At 38.1% G+C, this 20,579-nt stretch overlaps 1 protein-coding gene across 16 annotated transcripts in view; it reads left to right on the top strand.

Moving 5' to 3' along the window:
• The first annotated feature begins 628 nt into the window (after positions 1-628).
• The window catches only part of LOC122041247, a 35,208-nt gene continuing 15,257 nt past the window's right edge, over positions 629-20,579 (top strand). For 11 of the 16 annotated variants that reach the window (XR_006128929.1, XR_006128928.1, XR_006128935.1 and 8 more), the window contains exons 1-2: positions 629-941; positions 15,144-15,334. Coding sequence is in view for 1 of the 16 variants with exons in the window: in XM_042600877.1 (XP_042456811.1) it covers positions 668-941; positions 15,144-15,181; positions 15,281-15,334; positions 15,404-15,502 (465 nt within the window). In the remaining 15 variants the exon portion in view is untranslated. Of the gene's footprint in view, positions 942-15,143; positions 15,335-15,403; positions 15,886-20,579 lie in introns of those variants that run through there. The other 5 variants (XR_006128925.1, XR_006128926.1, XR_006128937.1 and 2 more) reach the window with 4 other exon arrangements.

The following is a 20,579-nucleotide window of genomic DNA, read 5'->3' on the forward strand; positions in this document are numbered from 1 at the left end:
GTGAAATCACTCGCCTTTAGTGCCTCTGTCGCACCTAACTCAAGATCATCATGAGGAAGGTAAATTACGATAGCCGAGAGGATAAGTGATGGGTGGGATAATGTGCATAGGGTCTGAAGATTTATGTCTTGACATCCTTATAATTCAACTTTACAGTCTTAACTGTAAATATAATCACCATTTATCATCTTGGATAACTCCATGAAGTTGACTTGGAGTTGATAAGGGATGGATCGATAGATGACAAGATTAGATTCAAAGCGCTAAATTTAGAAACACTTTCTATATATATTATCCAACACTAATGACAAAAATATAATTTATATAATTAATAGCAAATTACTTTATCAATATAATTACTCAAGTATATACTAGATTATTAAAGCAGAGTTTTAATACGTTGCGCATTGTCCCGTGTGTATTCATTGCGAAACTGAAAGCGAGGATGTTCGATAGTGATCTAGATTGAGGTGCTCAACTTATTAAAACTTATTACAATTATTTATTAGTTATTGAAATTAACTAAATAATTAATAAAGGTTAAACATGCACTAAAAGTACGGACTGCCTTCGAAGCCTCGTTATCAACTCGGAGACTTCTATATCAACTTCTTGGACTCTTGGAGTAGTGACGCGTTCACTTCCATTCCTGAGAGCCCTTGATGTGATGGCGACGGCATTCCGCCGGAGACCTCTTTCTACCGCCAATCTCTCCTGGATGGCACGTCGCCGCGTTTCCGTCCGACCGGACATGCCCCTCTGGGGGCCCTCGGGCCTCGACGCCCTTCTACGCCCGACGAACCTCATTGTGTCGCCGATTCCAGATGCAGCGTCGGCGGAGGCGACGCCGAATCTCAACGGACTGGGGAGACGTCTTTCGCCGGATCATCCGTGGCGAATCCCTCCGCATTCGAGCTATAACTTTGCCTTCTCATCCTTTGGTCCGTTTTCGTGTTCCTTTTCCCTATTGAAATCGCCGTCCGCTATTGTTTTCCATTATTATTTCAGGAATCTTTTTCCCTTCTATTTTTATGTTTTTTCTTTGCACAACTGTCAATTGGATGAACCTTTGCGTTATTCTCATCTAATCTGGAGGATCATTGTCCCTTTCATCAACATAAAATCTTTTGTTAACTGCTGATGTTAGAAAAAGGTTGCCTAATCGATGGGAGATGGAGTTTGTATTGCATTGTTGCCACCAATACAGTTTAACGGAGGGAGCAAGATGGACAGCTCGGGCTGATACTGTCTGATAAAGGTATACAGACGTTGTAGCAACATACAAACGAAACTCCGAATCATGATGGGAGAAAATGTCATCATCTTTAAAGTTTAGCGAGAGAACCAATATATCAACCGCATAATCAACATGCCACTGCTGTGAGACTATATATTAAGATATTTTTACCATTCAAGAAAAATAGTGTGGTACAATGTATCTAAGTAAGAAGAAAGAACCAAGTACTGGCTATGAGAGTAATATGCTAAAGGTACTACCTGGATAGACTATGGTATTACAAGTCATATTGTATGCTGTGAATGAACTTGTAAAAGATATTCCTTCGAGAAACAACAGAAGATATATAACTGAAAATCATTTAAATAGGGAAAATTGGTGCTTGATCAATGATGAAGGGGTTGATTCAGATAATATGATAACAACTGTATAACGTATTAGGCACAAATTGAGTTCAAGAATGATAGATTGTAATCAGGACAGCTTTAGTAGAAAAATAAAAATGATTATGGATTTATATCTATTGATAAAAGAAACATTGTAGTCCTAGTCAAGAGAAAGATGTAATAAACCTGGGATTGGTGTTCGAATTGTTCATCGTGGCATATAGTATAAGGATGATTTGAGAACTATGTAGGCTTGAACCATTCTTGAGTTGATTAAACAGAAGTAATTGATAAGTACTAAATAAGATATGTGATAACTATGCATGAATAACCAGAATATTTTTTTTATGTTAGTGGAAAATATCAAAAGAAACTGCAGATATATTTATTTCTGCAAGTGCTTATAAAGTAGATAACAATTCACAAAGGATATTCAGGACATACTGTACTTTCCCTCTTACTGCTAAGCCATGGCTGAGATCCTTGTTAACGAGATACTTTATAGCACTCACTTCATGGATCTCTCCGAATCCAATCAAATTTGTTCATGCCCTCACATCTACTGGTGTGTTCCAGTATTTCCTTAATAAGCTCTATGTGTTTTGTGTGATGCTGGCTGCAATATGCACGAACATAGAATTACGTTGGTATTGCTCTCTCAAGCTGAAGAATTTACTAGTCATATTAGCCTTCTCCTGATTTCAATCAGAACATGCATCTATGGTTCATGAGGCTATCTGATTTGGCATTAAATGGTATTTAGAGTTTGTGGGTGTGTTGAACAACCAGAATATTTTTTTATGTTAGTGGAAAATATCAAAAGAAACTGCGAATATATTTATTTCTGCAAGTCCTTATAAAGTAGATAACAATTCACAAAGGATATTCAGGACATACTGTACTTTCCCTCTTACTGCTAAGCCATGGCTGGGATCCTTGTTAACGAGATACTTTATAGCACTCACTTCATGGATCTCTCCGAATCCAATCAAATTGGTTCATGCCCTCACATCTACTGGTGTGTTCCAGTATTTCCTTAATAAGCTCTATGTGTTTTGTGACGCTCGCTGCAATAAGCACGAACATAGAATTACATTGGTATTGCTCTCTCAAGCTGAAGAATTTACTAGTCATATTAACCTTCTCCTGATTTCAATCAGAACATGCATCTATGGTTCATGAGGCTATCTGATTTGGCATTAAATGGTATTTAGAGTTTGTGGGTGTGTTGTAGATTCTTATCATCAAGAAGTAGGTACAAATCATTCTGGGCTAGGTGCGCCATTCAATCTGCCTTTAATAATCTATAAACATTGAGCATCTGATCATCATCTGTTGGTTCGATGCAACACCTCTGATACTCATCTGGTTTGTAATGATATATTTCATTTAGCATATTACCATATATGTAATGTTTTCTATTTTATGTTGCAATCTCTATAAATAGTGTATAATAATGTATGGTCACTAAAAAACATCAAATGAAGAATTATTTACCAATTATCTTATTTTAGAGAATTATTGACTCTCTTTTTTATTATATTCTTAAACTCTTTATCCATCTTTTTTGGCATGCAGGCACTCCCTCATCATTCCAAAATCACATGCACCTTCATTTGAACAACTCCACCTGCTGTGAATTTCTCATGTCCTTAATCTGAAGCCATGTAACTCATGAATTTTAGAGTAGCATTAGTCCATAATTTGGAGAAACACCGTGTGTTTATGATGCATGTTATGTTTGTAGGGATCTTTTGTGAAAAATAATATATAAACGCAGCGGAAAAACCGATCTAGAGATCCATGCGAATACAATATACAAAGTTTGATAGAATGACGACCTTTGTTGCGTGAACGGTACAATCCCAGCAACAACTTTGATTCGGCAGATCTTAGGACGATCAAAATGGCCGTGCTTCTTCGGTATCCACACGAACACGTTCCACGTTCGTCGCACGAACTCAGTTTCGGAGAAGAACCACCTTCGATGTGCTAGCAATTTGGATGGTTTGGCCAAAAGAAGAAGAAGAGGAAGACTAGAATGATTCACACAAAAATGCATTGCAAATAGTTTTTTGTACTCATTCAATGAATACAAAAGATTTTTACTTTTTGATCTCCTTTTCATTAATGCTCTATTAATCTCTATTAATGGGCATTAATCCTCTTTAGTGGTTGAGTCTAATCCAATGAGTCTAATTTAGATTAGACTCAATCCAATAATCCAATAGTTGGATTCATTTGAGTCTAACTCAATGAATCTAATTCAGATTAGACTTAACCCAATAATCTTAAGGTCCATCATATTTTAGTCAAACTAAAATAAACCCATCTCTAAATCAACATATTTTTTTATGTGTGACCGAATAGGTTCTTGTGACATTGATAATGTCTCTAAAATCATTTTAAATACATATGCAATGAGTGACATCTAGCAATGCGTCATTGCTACCCAAATGACGAGAATGTCGAGATCCGATCTAACCTTTCTGTGTCTATTATTTTGTATAATTTAGCCCTTCCATCCTTGATATCTTGATTGATCCATAAGATATAGACTATATCGTCCTCTTATCAATCTTTGTGTTTCTTGATCTCTAAGTGGACGCACTCAATCAAATAAGTTCAGTATCTCATATTGACTAATTTGAACATGACCATGCATGTTTGTGTCCTACTTAATCAAGAGGTCCACAAATATCACTTCTGTGATATGGAAGAGATAAATCACATCTACATCACTCACATCCCTCCGCATAACTTATTGCATACTCAATGATCGACTTTATAGTCCACCTTGTTACATGTGATATTTGCCGATACCAAAGTGCACGACTCCTTATGTAGGGAACTATAGTGACTTCAGGTCTAAGAATTATTGATACTAGTAGTCATTATGAGAATATTTATGACACTCATATAATGATCTATGAACCATTCTCATGGCGGGCCAATTTAGTACATATTCTCTGATATATACCTATGTGTTAACTTGATATCTTATATCCATGACTTGTGAGATTAAGTCATTGATTGACCTACATGTTAGTCTTAATGTATTAATATTGTCCTTGTATGTTAATGCTTGACTAAAAATAAATAATAGTAGTATTCTATATATATATCTGCAGTCTCCCACTATTAATTTAAGCAATTGATATGTCGTATACTAGAATCTACTATCCTAGAACATTATTATACTTATTCATCTAGCATAGATTTGAAGTAAATATAATAACCATAAACTTTGTCTTTTATTAATGAAATATGATACAAAGTTAGCTTGTCAATTATCTCATAATTGGCTTTAAGGGCTAATACTAACAATCTTCCACTAGCACTAGTGTCAATCACTGAAATATCTAATATCCGGTGACTTAGTGTGACTATCATGCTTCCTCTGTGCCAAAGCCTTGGTCAAAACATCCGTAATGTTAGCATCGGTCAACATTCTGCATATCCTCACATCTTTTCTATTGATGATTTCTCAAATGAGATGGAACTGCCGTAGTCCGTGTTTGGATCGTTGATGAGAGCGAGATTCCTTAGCCTGTGCAATAGCCTCATTGTTATCAAAATAAAGGTCTATTGGGTTCACTATTCTAGGAACTACACCAAGCTCCGTAATAAATTTTTTGATTCAAATAGCCTCTTTTCTGCACTGAAGCAACAATGTACTTAGCCTCTGTAGTAGAATCAACAACTGTATCTTGCTTTGAACTCTTCTAGCTCATGCAGCAATATTTAAGCAATATACATACCGACCGTGATTTATAATCATCCTTATCGGTTTGGAAGCTTGCATTGCCGTAACCCTTTACGGTGAGCTCCTTATCGCCTCTAAATATCAAGAAATATTCTTTTGTTTTTCTCAAGTACTTAAGAATATTCTTGACTGTTGTCCAGTAACCTTCACTTGGATCTGACTAGTATCTGCTTGCCATGCTTAACACATACAAGACATCAGGGCGAGTACAAAACATGGTGTATATGATAGACCATATAGCAGATGCATAAGGAATCTAATCCATGCAGTTTTCTTCTTTCTTAGAAGAGGGCATTGAGCCTTCGAAAGGCTCACACCATGTGACATCGGCAGGAATCTTTTTTTGGAATTCTACATGGCAAAATGATTAAGTATCTTGTCAATATATGTATTCTGAATTATGTCAAGTAATCTGTTAGATCTATCTCTATAGATCTTGATGCCTAAAATGTAGGCTGCTTCACCTAAGTCTTTAATTGAGAAACAATTCCCAAGCCATGCCTTCACAGATTGTAGTATAGGGATATCATTTCTAATGAGAAATATGTCATCTACATACAGGATGAGAAAGATGACTGTGCTCCCACTAACCTTTTTGTAGACATAAGGTTCATTTTCATTCTTATTGAAACCAAATGCGTTGATTGCATCATTGAATCGAAGATTCTAGCTTCTTGAAGCTTATTTTAAACTATAAATGAATCTTTGCAACTTACATATCTTTCCAACATCCTTTGGATCTACAAAACCCTCATGTTGTGTCATGTACATATCCTTGAGTAGATTTCCATTCAGAAATGCAATTTTGGCATCCATCTGCCAGATCTTATAATCATGGTAAGTTGTAATAGCAAGCATGATCTGAATAGACTTAAGCATCGCAATTGGTGAAAATTTTTTATCATAGTCTATACCATGAATCTGCATGAATCCTTTAGTTACCAATCGTCCTTTATAGATATACATTAGACCATCCATGTCAGTCTTTCTCTTAAAGACCCATTTATACCCAATGAGTTTGATTCCTAGGTGGATCAACCAAAGTTCATACTTAGTTAGTGTACATGGATTATATTTTGGACCTCATGACCTCAAGCCATTTTGTTAGTACCCCAAGCTAGTTTTGATGTGATCAACCAAATCAAGTTATGTCCTGTTGTGATTTAACCCATTGTGTCTAAGTGCGCAGGAACTCAGGAGCACAGGAAGTCGAGTGAAAGACGCATTTAGCGAGAAGGTCATAACAACACTTGTAATTGATTCCATTTGACTTTAGTTTTGGAGTTGTGAGTTTTGACTGCTATAAAAGGTTTTTCCGCCCAAAGGAGACATTAGTGATCTTTTCATCTTTCTTGAATTAATAACCTCCCCGGTTGTAACCAAGTAATTTCTTTTGTGCCTATTTTATTTCTTTAATTAATCAGTTTCTTTTTACGCAAGTGAATGATTTAATTAAGTTGTAAAGTTCGAGAAGGGATTTGTTTGTTTTTTTTTGTGTAGGCTATTCACCCCTTCTAGCTGGTCGTCAAGGGATCAACACATATCTTAGAATCTGGGCTCATTACAACTTCCTGATAAGATGTAAGCTCGTTGAGATCAATAAACATTACATCACTGTCGTCAGACAAGAGAAAAGAATATCTCTTAGGTTGGCGACGTATTCTATCAGATCTGCGCAGAGCTTGGTCTACTCGAACAGGTCGTTACTTCATAATTTCTTGCGATGTAACATATTCATGATCCACAACACTTTATGGTGCCTGTTTAATTTCCATCAAGGCCTAAGGACTAATTTGTGTATTTCGAATTTCTTCAAGATCGACTTTACTTCAATTAGTTCTTCTAGAAATTAACTCTCTTTTTAGGAAAATATCATTTTTAGCAACAAAAACAAACACTTTGCCTTGTGTGGAATTATAAAAGTAATATCCTTCGTTTTCTTGGGATATCCTACAAAATAGCACTTATCGAATTTGGATCCTAGTTTCTTTGAAACTTGACGTCGAATGTAAGCCACACAATCCCGAATCTTCATGAAAGACATCTTGGGACTCTTCCCAGTCTATATAGTCTATGGTGTCTTTATGACTGCCTTAGATGGAACACAGTTAAGTGTGAAAGCAGCCGTTTCTAAAGCATGTCTCCAGAAAGAAGTAGGAAGATATGTCTGACTAATCATTGATCGCATCATATCTAATAAAGTACTATTTCTTCTCTAATACATTATTCCACTATGGTGTTCTAGGTGGAGTGAGTTGAGATATGATCCCAAATTCAATAAGATGGTCATGAAACTCTTGGTTAAGGTATTTTCCACATCGATTTGATCGAAGTATCTTATTACGCTTACCAATTTGGTTTTGCACTTCATTCTTGAATTTTTTGAACTTTTCAAATAATTCAGGCTTGTGTTTCATGCAATACATATAGCCATATCTACTGATATCATGTAAAAGTAATGAAATATTGATAGCCTCCTCTAGTTGTTATATTGAAAAGGCCACAAACATTAATATGAATGAGTCCTAACAAATCATTAGCTCTTTTGTTGTGTCTATTAAAAGGAGTCTTTGCCATCTTGCCTTGTAGACAAGATTCACATACACATATCTCATATGATCCAAAATTAAATAAGTCAAAAAGTCCATCCTTATGGAGCTGTGATACGCAATTCTCATTTATGTGACCCAAGCGACAATGCCAGAGATATGTTTGGTTCAGATCATTAAGTTTGAATCATGTGATATTTATGTTATAGATTAAGTTTTCAAAGTTTAGAACATAGAGTCCATTTATAGGAAGTGCACTACAATAGAACATATCATTTAAATGAACAAAACAACATTTGTCCTTTATTATAAATGAGAAACCTTTCTTATCCAAATAAAAAATAGAGATAATGTTCTTAGTTAAAGTGGACATAATGGGCAAAGATAAGTCTAATGGGCAAAGATAAGGAATATGTTTCTACAACTATAGCAGCAACTCTTGCTCTACTTCACCCTTTGTCAACAATCTAGTCTTTCTTAGGCCCTACACATTAGTACAAATGTGAGATACATAGCCGGTATTTAATATCCATGAAGAAGAAATAGATAGATTGACTTCTATAACATATATACCTGAGGCTCTCACTTCTTTTATTTCTAACTTCCTCCATATATAATTTACAGTTCCTCTTCCAATGTCCGATTTCACCACAATGGAAGCATGTTTCTGTTGGAGCAATCCCAATGGTCCGTTCGACCATGTATTTTGGTGTTTGGGCAAAGGGTTTAAGTTAGGTTCACCCTTGTATTTGATATGTGTATTTAAGTTGTGCAGGTTTGCAGGGTACACATGTGACTTAGGTTGACGGCTTCAGTCCAGTGAAGGATGGAGCATCCGAGGGACCGTGAACAAGGCAACAAGGAGAGCCGAGGAATTCGAGGCATCTGCGAAGGATGACATTGGGGATGAGCCGCGGGCTTGTAGCAGTATTGTCGCGTTAATTTAGCGGTTCTGTAGCATTATATAGCAGTCGTGGTGCAGTCGACTGGGTGCGAACATAATGGTTCTGTTCGTTCGGTCAGTGTGGATCAGTAGATTGCATGTTTTAGCAGTCGACTGGTGCAGTCGACTGTAAGTTTTAGCAGTCGACTGGTATCGAGCCGTTGGGATGGAACGGTCGAATTTCCACAGAGGGCAGTCGACTGCATATTTTGGCAGTCGACTGGTAGGCGGAGTTTTCAACCCGCAGCTTATATAACCAAGGCTTGGAAGCTTGGTTATCCCTGACGAAATTAGTGGTGGTAAACCCTAATTAATAGTCTACTTGTTTTCAAGTGTTTGTGAGTGTTGTGGTGAGGTTTCTCCACCCACAATGAGCTATTTGAGATAGCCGGAGTTTGCCGGGGGTTAATCCACTGACGGATCGGGATCGTCCACCTCAAGGACACGTCGTGGAGTAGGAGTTCTAATCTCCGAACCACGTTAAACGAACGTGTTAGCGGTTTGCATTTCCTTTCTTAGTTTTAGCCTTTAGCTTGTTTGTTTTGTTTGTATTCCGCTGCGCAAGCTAACATCTTAGGAGAAGCGATCGATTTGGGGGCGCCGTCTATCCAACCTCCTTCAAGCCGGCCACCGATCCCTCACAGTTCCTTCCTTAGGCACCTCGCCTTTATGTTTCAATGCATAAGATTTGGTCTTGCCTTTGCCTAGGTCTTATTCTTATCTTTGGGCTGTCGTTTACCTTTTCCCTTTTGCACCATTAATATTGTGCTAGGCTTTGTCTTTTTAGGATTGAGTTCAGCAGTTCTCAACATGCTTAACATCTCAGGCAATGGTTTGTCAAGTTCATTCATGTTATAGTTCATGACAAATTGACTATACCCTTCTGGCAATGATTGCAAAACAAGGTTAGTGGTCAATTCTTGGTCCAATGGAAATCCCAATCTTTTAAGGTTCTCAACGTACCCAATCATTTTAGTTACATGAGATCCTACGAAACTTCCTTTTTACATCTTGCATTGAAATAAAGTTTGAGATATCTCAAAACTCTCGTGTCTTGCCTGCCATTGCTGTAGTTGTCTGTTCAACCATATCATGAGCATCCATGTTCTCATGTTGCTTCTGAAGCTTAGAGTTCATGGTGGCAAGTATAAGACATGACACATCTAATGCATCATCTTGATACTTCTTATAAGCATGAGTAGTAGTAGTGGCGGGTGGTTCAAGAATGGGTTGCTCTAGGATATACAGTTTTCTTTCTTGCTTGAGAACAATTCTCATGTTTTTGTACCAACCAAGGAAATTAACTCCATGCAGCTTGTCTTTATCAAGGACAGATCACATAAAGAGAGTATTTGACGTATTTGATGATATGCTGATCTATAATATGAAATATAGAAATAAGTATCATATTTAAATCATTTAATTAGACCTTTAATTAAATGATTCTCCCATTGAACTGTAAAGCTTGGTAGGAGTAAGTAATGAATGTAGGCAACCGGAGTTTACCCACACTACTAGCTCCAAACCCAATGACATTCAAGTGGAACAAGATTTATATTATACCTCATCTTGAGTTAGCTTTGGCTAATCGTCCAAGACTTGTATAATTTAGGTAGGCAATATTTACCAATTACAACATATGCAACTCTTAGATAGTTAGGTGAACAAGACTATTTGTTCGTTTGCCTAATGTATGGGATATGTCTCTATGTTCTCAAGCTAATTGAGATAACTTAGTTAAGTCGCATCCAAAGTTCAATATTTGGACATCATAATTATTCTGTCGTACTCTGCCAAGATAAATTGAGTCACTTTTCTTTGGCATGCATGTCTACAATTGATCAAGGTAATAGTGAGTATTAAACTTTGATAAACATATGAAATTGACCTAATTATGATAAAACGACTAATTAAACATACATCACATACAAGCATGACACATATCAATATATATGCATAATTAGAAACGTGACATGGTTATGACCCGTCTACTACAATCTTTTCAAGCTAATGAGAAGATCGAAAGGTCAACCTAGGGAATTGGATCTTCTCCAAGTGCTTCCTTGGTTATCGTGTGTTATTGGTCTCCTCCCTTTCCATCGTCGTCCAATAGATTAGTACTATTCTTAATTGTTCATTACAAATTTAAAGAAACCTCGAGTTACATTCGAGGGTTGTCTAATTTTTTACAACTAAAAGTATAAAGGTGAGAGGCATGGCTCGTAGGTTGTATTATTAATTAATACATGTACACACACACAATCCAAACTCATTGGGAAAAGGGGTCATATCCATACACCATGACATACATTATTCGTAATAGATCTTAACCATGCACTATAACATACTCTTATTATGATTCTTAACAATATTTATGAGCCACAATCTTACGGCGGTCTTGCTAAATTTTTATTAACTCATTGAATGAGTTGTTGCTCACAGTTCATAAAGAATAACCCGAGACCTCCCTCATAATAGATTGATGCGTGCTTACAACAAATATTGTACAATTTGTTCACAACAGTTCATGAGTTATTTCACAATCTGTTCTCAACATATTAACGCAACTGCATCAACTATTATGAAAATCGTAGGACATGGAAGATTTGTCAAATGAAATTAGACTATAGCACGTATTCATATTACGTATGAAGATGCTACAATCCTTTAGTTTGATCAACACAAACTATTTCATGTTCGACAAAAACACTCATCATGTAAATCATAATAAACATATGTTCGTTATCTATATCACGTATGAAACATAACTAAAACGATGTATATGCATTCACAAGTGACTCTGATACCATGGATCTTTTGCGAAAAATAATATATAAACACAGTGGAAAAATCGATACCTCCATAGATCCATATGAATACAATATACAAAGTTTGATAGAATAACTACTGATGCGGCGATAAGAAGGAGCCCACCTGACACAGGTCAATTGCCACGGTGGAGGTCAAAGTCAAGGCGGTAAACGCTAGAACTCAGAAGAGCGGAAGGTGGCTACATTGGCTAATCGGATGAACCAGTGTCCGGTCGGCAGGAGATTCGTCCGAGCGGATCATTCGTCCGACTCGGGGTAAGGCGGTGGCATATCTCGACACCGAGTGCTCTAGGAAATATTAAGACACCGGGTATGGAAGAGCTTGTCCGATCAAGAGGGACAAGTCATTGCTCGGTGCCGAGCGGCTGACCCGTTCGGACAAGCGGCAGGACAGAGGATTGTGCATGTTGGAACGTGTGGGGCGTGGCCACGAACATGTTGGAGAACGTGGCCACGCACATATTAGAGAATGTGCCCACTCTTCGAGGAACGTGCACGTCGTCCACCGTAGCTCTATATAAAGGGGTCCATCACCCGGAGGTACGCATGATACTTTTACGCGTAATTCTACTGTTGCTTCACTTCTTCTCCGTATTTCGGTGACCGACTTGAGCGTCGGAGGGCTAACGCCGACCCTTTCCCTGGCTCGGCACGACGTCGTCTGTTTTGCAGAGCGGCGAAATCCACATTCCAGAAACCGCCATATCCTAGCTCTCTAACTCGCGGACTTTCGGATAGGGTCAACTACCTTTGTTGTGTGAATGGTACAATCCTGGCAGCAACTTTGATTCGAAAGATCTTAGCACGATCCGAATGACCACGCCTCTTCGGTATCTACATGAACACGTTCCATGTTCATCGCCCGAACTCGGTTTCGAAGAAGAACCACCTTCGGTGTACTAGCAACTTGGATGGTTCGACCAAGAGGAGAAGAAGAAGAAGAAGAAGAAGAAGAAGACTAGAATGATTCACACGAAAATGCATTGCAAATAACTTTTGTACTCATCTAATGAATATAAAAAGGTTTTTGTCTTTTGGTTTCCTTTTCATTAATGCTCTATTAATCTCTATTAATGGATATTAATTCTCTTTAGTGGTTAAGTTTAATCCAATGGTCTAATTCTGATTAGACTCATCCAATGATTGGATTCATTTGACTCTAACTCAACGAGTCTAATTCGGATTACACTTAACCCAATAATTTTAGGGTTCATCATATTTTAGTCAAATTAAAATAAACTCATCTCTAAATCAACATGTTCTTTGTGTATGATCCAATATGTTCTCGTAACGTTGACAATATCTCTAAAATCATTTTAGATACATATGTAATGAGTGACATCTAGCAATGCGTCATTGCATCCTTAATATCTAAATTGATCCATGAGGCATGAGTCATGTCATCCTCTTATCAATCTTTGTGTTTTTTATTCTCTAAGTAAACACACTCAATCAAATAAGCTTAATATCTCATATTGGCTAATTTGAGCATGACCATGCATTCTTGTGTCCTACTTAATCAAGGGACCCACAGATATCACTTTTGTCATATGGAAGGATAGATCTCATCTACATCGCTCACATTCCTCCGCATAACTTATTGCATACCCAGTGATTGACTTTATAGTCCACCTTGTTACAGGTGGCGTTTGCCGATATCAAAGTACACAACTCCTTAGGTAGAGAATCATAGTGCCTTCAGGTCTAAGGATTATTCATACCAATAGTCACTATGAGAATTTTTATGACACTCATATAATGATCCATGAAATATTTTCATGACGGGTCAATTCAGTACATTTTCTCTAATATATACCCATGTATCAAATTGATATCTTATCTCCACGACTTGTGAGAATAAATTATCAATTGACCTATATGCTACTCTCAACGCATTAATATTGTTCTTGTATATTAATACTTAACTAGGAATAATTAAGAGTAGTGTTATATATATATATATACACCCTCCCACTATCAATTCAACCAATTGATATGTTGTAGACTAGAACCTACTCCCCTAGGATATTATTATACTTATTCATCTAACACAGATTTAAAGTAAATATAATGACCATAAACTTTATCTTTTATTAATAAAATATGATGCAAAAGTTCCCTTGTCAATTATCGCATAATTGACTCTAAGGGCTAATACTAACCATGTTTATCTTGGTGAATCAGATCTTGAGGCATTGGTTCATGATTTTCTTTTTCTGTTTCCTCAACGAAGTACTCAGCCTCAAATGTCTATGGATACTTCATTTTTGTTTTTTAGCTTGGATTTCTTGTTGGTCACTGTCCTTGAGATTGACAAGGACTGCTCAGCTGTTTTTGGATGTTTCTTTTCTTGTTTCTTACAGTGTGTCAGGTTTATTAGAATTGAAGCTCTTTAGAGTTGTCACCCCTGACAGTAGTTGGCCATGAAATCATGTAGATTATGGGCTCATGAATGTGAAAAATAGGTATGTGATTTTGTTTGATATTCTTTGTTTATGCATTAATTATTTTGCTTCTTCTCTCATTGATTTTCGGATGATAGGCATCCTTGGTTGAAAACAAGAATTTTCACCATTCCAATGAACAAAAACGAAATCTAAAACACATCAAATTGTTACAGTTTATTGATTCGCATGCATGCTCAATGGCTAGTGCTGATTGAATACCTGCCATGCTGCCACTGTCCTTGGAGATTCATATTCATACAAACCACAGAGAAGAAATAAAGTCTGTGTGTATTCTATTTAACATCTAGAACCTGTGTCTGTCTTTTCATATATCAAAGAATATCATTAATTGTTCAACTGGTGTCATTTTTGTCTAGACAAAACATGAAAATAACTCGTGAATTAATGGTATCTATGCCAAAGTTCCTCGTAACTTTTAACAACTAATTTGAGATATTGAAATGAGCTTGGTAAGTTGGAAGCTGATATGATTCATCATACTTTTCCTTGATGCTGGATGCCGTGCTGTTTGATTTTTCATTAAAATTTCTGAAATTTGAATCTGCCAAGAGATCCATGCCAATACTTGCGTACAAGATTTCTAAAGCACCTCAGCCTGATTGGGTAATATTTTAGTTTTTTCCTTTCGGATATGAATGTTTCCATCATTTTTTTTAAAAAAATTATTGACAATGTTTGATGTGCTTTTATGTAGCCATGCTTCTGTGTATCTTTTATATATCTGTTTGGTCATTTATTATCTCTTGAAGGTTTATTTGCATCAAATGTCATATAAAGCTTCTAGCATCTCAATAGACCATTTACCTTGAAACCAGTTGCCCTGAACAATTCATCATTGTGATACACACTATTCAACTTCTATTTGTCAATTTTTGTGAAAAATCAATGAGTTGTAATGCACTCTATTAAAACACCTTTCATCAGTATTTGGTAGATGAGTTATATGCAATCTGTAATTTGCAGATTCATTCAATTTGCTTGTCAACGATGGATTAGAGCAGGTCAAGTAATATTTCATGTTAGTAGTGAATTTAAGTTCAGGAGATGGTTTCAAATACCAGTGGCTGTATGCTACCTTCTTTAATCTATGCCTGCTGCAGACTCATCTTCACATAATTCCTTGGAAGCCTGGGGACCAGCTATGGCCTTTTGAGGTAAGATACTGTAAATTTTCAGATCACTTGGGTGCATAGTTAATGACTTTTTACTCCCATTACATGTAGTGTTTCCGAAGACAATCCATTGAATCCAACCAGGAAATTGTTGATCTAGCGAACACTGTTAGTGATCTAGTTTCTTCAGGTCCAAGAACGATTTATTGATAGATATCCACTTTAAGTTTTCAGGAATAGTTATCTCATATTGGTAATATGTGCACAGAATTTTGTGCACTTTACATTGTTACTAATTATATTTAAATTCAATTTTAGAATTGATTTTTTTTCTAGTCTGTAACATGATGCAACATCAATGAAAAATTTTGGTGGGTGAAACTTATCCACTAGCTGAGTCGTATTTGGAAGTAGATGACATTGGAAGACGCACATGCTTTCAGATAAGGATAAATCTCAATGGTCAGACCAGCTAGAAAATGAATGTAAGGTGTTTAATCAATGCATGGTATTTTAAAAATGTAATTAATCATTGATATAGATGTTGGATACAAATAATCTGTTGTCGGAGATATACAGGGTATTAGTTGAATTTAAACTGCTCTGAATTAAATTCAACTTACAGTTGATATGACCTGAGCGGATAATCTTAGGCTGCCAGCAGGAGTTGGTTTCTGCTACGAGCTGAAGAATTGCTGAGCAAGAAGATCAACCGAGCCGCTAGTCTGTGTTGCCGAGCGGGTGGATCGGGCGAGAGGGCAGGTCGGCCAAGTAGAGGGTAGGTCGGCCAAGCAGAGGGCAGATCTGTGTTGCAACAGATCTGTGTTGCCGAGTGGGCGGATCGACCAAGAGGGCAGGTCGGCCAAGCAGAGGGCAGATCTGTGTTGCCGAGCGGGCGGATCGGCTGAGCGGGCAGGTCGGCCACGCAGAGGGTAGATCGGTCAAGCGGAGGACGGATCGATCGAGCGAGCAGGTCGGCCAAGTAGAGGGTAGATCGGTCAAGCGGAGGGCAGATCGACCGAGCGGGCAGGTCGGCCAAGCAGAGGGCAGAGAGACTGACCGGACGAGCTGACTGAGGCCTGCAAGAGTTGCAGTTTCCTTGAAACAGATTCGTCCCCACCTCTGGCTGTGCTTCGAGGCTTACTCGGGTCATCTGTTTCCCAGGATACAACGGTTTGACAGTGATCCCCACCAAGCACTGGTGGTCACGGCGAATGACACCCGATCGCTATCACAGGCACTTTGCTGAGCAGGAGTAGCACAACAGGGGAGGAGAATGAGGCGGGGAGCTTCTTCTTGCTTCTTGCGTGTGTGTTCTCTGCCTGTGATCGCAACCTCCTTATATAGAAGCTCAGATCAACGACAGCGTTAATGGTCGATTAATGACCATTACTAGCCGAGCAGTGAAACGTCTACTGTTTCACTCATTATTACTCGAACGTTTAGATTCTGCATTAATCTCAAACTTAATGCATCTGTTACACAGAAACAAAATGTTTACGTGGCAAAACGTTGGTTGTTCTACTTGGGTGAATTTTGTCCCGACCGGTCCAGCATTCGGCGCGCTCAGGTCATGCCCACACACGAGTCAACATGGTCCAGTGCAATCCAGGCTCTGGATTTGCACCCACCTGCGCACCCACACGTGAGAGAGAGTCTCTTCCCGTGCATTTGTTTACATCCTCAATACATGTGAATCAATATAAACCAACCATCATGCCATGAAACTCCCAATGTGGGACTAAAGTCCCATTCACAATGGAGCCTCTTTCCTCTTTCACCTCTTCTCCATTCACTTATATTCAACAATCCCCCGCATGAATGGAGATAGGGTATGTGATAGCATTCAACAGTTGAGTCAAGTATAGGATAGGTAGGTTTTACCCTTTGAAACTTTCCTTGTGAAGATCTGGTTACTTACTGGTTGATAGTAGACACGATGTCCTTGAACTATACTGCCGTCTGTGTAAGCAGTGACAAATCTCACCCAAGACTCTCCCTGATACAACTCAGTTCTCATAGGTGTGTTCGTTCTTGCCCATGAACACGCCTGGTTCTGTGATAAGTTCTAAGAATTGTGCCTCTAATTCTTTTTGAAGCGGCCCCACTTCTTTCTCACATAGGTGATCCCTCAAGAGTTGTCATATACTCTTCTTGATCATTAAAAGCCCATCGGTTTACCCTCGTCTAGTCACTGTTTCATTGGGCTATCCCCACAATGTGTCTAGTTAGTGCAGATTAGTTGTCCCTTTGAACCTAGTTCTTGGGATCTCCGGTCAACATAGGTTGGGTGCCCTCTGCACTGATCGCTGACAACGACATCAATCCCATTTCTCGTGATGAGCTTGCAACTAACTTTCGATTTAACCTTTTGGTTAGCGGATCCGCTAGGTTATCCTTCGACTTTACATAGTCAACCGTGATAACTCCCGATGAGAGTAGTTGTCTAATGGTATTATGTCTACGATATATATGTCTAGACTTATCATTATATAGATGGCTCTGTGCCCGATCGATTGCTGATTGACTATCGCAATATATGCAAATCGCCGGCACAGGTTTCGGTCATCGTGGAATTTCTTCTAAGAATTGTCGTAGTCATTCAGCCTCTTCATCACATTTGTCAAGAGTTACAAACTCAGATTCCATCGTGACTCTGGTTATTGCTGTTTGCTTAGAAGATTTCCAGGAAATGACTGCACCTGCTAGAGTGAAGACATATCCACTCGTAGACTTAGAGTCTTTTATATCAGATATCCAACTTGTATCACTGTATCCTTCGATCACAGCAGGATATCTTGTATAGTACAGTCCATATTCATGAGTATGCCTTAAGTACCTCAGTATTCTTGTTATCCCGTTCCAGTGCTCAACACCGGGAGTACTCGTGCATCTACTCAGTTTGCTTACTGTGTAGGCCAAGTCTGGTCGTGTACAACTTATCAAGTACATCAGACTTCCAATCACTCGAGAGTACTCTATCTGAGAGATACTTTTACCTCGATTTTTCGATAGATGTTGACTTGTATCTATCGGCATTCGTGCCAACGCAGTATCACTCTTAGTGAATTTCTCAAGAATTTTGTCCACGTAATGGGATTGACTAAGAACAAGTCCTTTTGTTGTTATAAGAATTTTGATTCCTAGAATCACATTAGGCCTATGCCTTTCATATCAAATCTTGAACTCAACATACCTTTTGTGGATTTTATTATCTTATCATTATTTCCAATGATAAGTATGTCGTCTACATAGAGACACAAGATGATATAGTCACTCTCTGTGGTTTTCATATAGACACATTTATTACATTCATTGATCTTGAATTCACATTCCTTCATGGCATTATCAAATTTTTCATGTCACTACTTTGGTGCTTGTTTCAAGCCATATAATGACTTCACCAATCTACAAACCTTGTTTTTCTGTCCTGGCACAGAAAACCTCTCAGGTTGCTTCATGTAGATCTTCTCTTCTAAATCCCCATTTAGAAAGACAGTCTTTACATCCATTTGATGTATTTCGAGATTCCATAGAGCGGCGATAGCCAACAATACTCTAATGGAAGTTATTCTCGACACTGGAGAATACGTATCAAAGTAATCAAGGCCTTCTCGTTGTCGGTATCCTTTGATTACTAGTCTGACATTATACTTATCAATTGTGTCATTTGATTTCATTTTCTTCTTAAAAATCTACTTGCAACCTAGTGGTTTACTTCCCGGAGGAAGATCCACAAGTTCCCAAGTGTGATTTTGCAAGATAGATTCTATCTTTAGATGCAATTGCCTCTCTCCAGTGAGGTCTATTAGAAGAGCCTACACCTTCTGAGTAACTTCGGGGCTCACTCTCCAACACGAAAGTGATAAAATCCGATCCATAGGATTTTTCTACCCAAACTCTTTTGCTCCGTCTAGGCTCAACCTCCATAGGTTCCTCATCATCATCTTCTTTTTCGCCTTGTGTTTCATTTACCCGTTTTGAGGAGCTCGCATCCTCTCGGGTTTTATACGGAAACACATACTAGAAGAACGAGACATTTCTCGATTCGATTATCGAGTTTTTGTGTATCTCCGGTATGTGTGACTCATATACACAAAATCTATACGCAGTGTTGTTTCGTGTATATCCAATAAATATGCAATCAACAGTCTTTAGTCCTATTTTAATTCTTTTTGGATTAGGCACCAACACTTTGGCAAGACACCCCCATATTCGTAAATATTTGTAGGACGGTTGTCTTCCATTCCATAACTCATAAGGGTTCTTATATATTTTCTTCTAGAGCACCTTATTTAAAAGGTAATTAGCTGTTAATACAGCTTCCCCTCACATGGACTCTGGCAATCCAGAGCTCAATAGAAAGGACATTCATCATCTCCTTTAGAGTTCAATTCTTTCACTCAGCAACTCCATTTTGCTAAGGAGTATAAGGAGCTGTTGTTTCGTGTCTGTTCAGCACACAACTTAGCAAATGGTGATACATATTCACCGCCTCGGTCACTTCGAACCATCTTAATTTTTCTATTAAGTTGGTTTTCAACCTCATTCTTATAGACAACAAATTTCTCTATAGCTTCATCCTTACTTTTGAGAAGATACACATAACAATATTTTGTATTATCAGCTACAAAAGTGATGAAGTATTTATTACCACCACGTGTTGGCGTACCTTTTAGGTCGCACACATCAGTGTGGATTAGGTCAAGTGGTTCGTTACTTCTTTCAATATGTTGAAAGGATGACCTTGTCATTTTCGCTTCAACACAAATCTCACACTTGTGTTTTGGGTGAAGGTGGAATGTAGGTATGCTTTGCATATTAATTAATCTACACAATACATCATAGTTAACATGTCCTAATTTATCATGCCACAAACACGAAGACTCAAGCATATAAGTGGAAGAGCTTTCAGTGTTATTTATCTTAGGCCTAATCGTCATTACATTGAGCTTAAACAACCCATCAGATACATAGTCCCTTCCTACAAACACTCCATTCTTGGACAATACAACTCTGTCCGACTCAAAGACAACGCGGAAGCCATGCTTGCTTAGCAGTGATCCGGATACTAGATTCTTCCGAATCGCCAGAACATACAACACATTGTTTAGAGTAAGGTCCTTGCTTGAGGTCATCTTCAGCACCACCTTTCCTGGCCCATGATGTCCGAGGTTGCTGAGTTCCCCATGAGCAGCTTGTCTCCAGTGACTTCTTCAAAGTTGTGGAGCTGCTCCTTATTGCAGCAGACATGTCTGGTGGCTCCAGTATCGATCCACCATTGCCG

Source organism: Zingiber officinale, chromosome 2A, assembly GCF_018446385.1.
Source record: "Zingiber officinale cultivar Zhangliang chromosome 2A, Zo_v1.1, whole genome shotgun sequence".
NCBI classification, from domain to species: domain Eukaryota; kingdom Viridiplantae; phylum Streptophyta; class Magnoliopsida; order Zingiberales; family Zingiberaceae; genus Zingiber; species Zingiber officinale.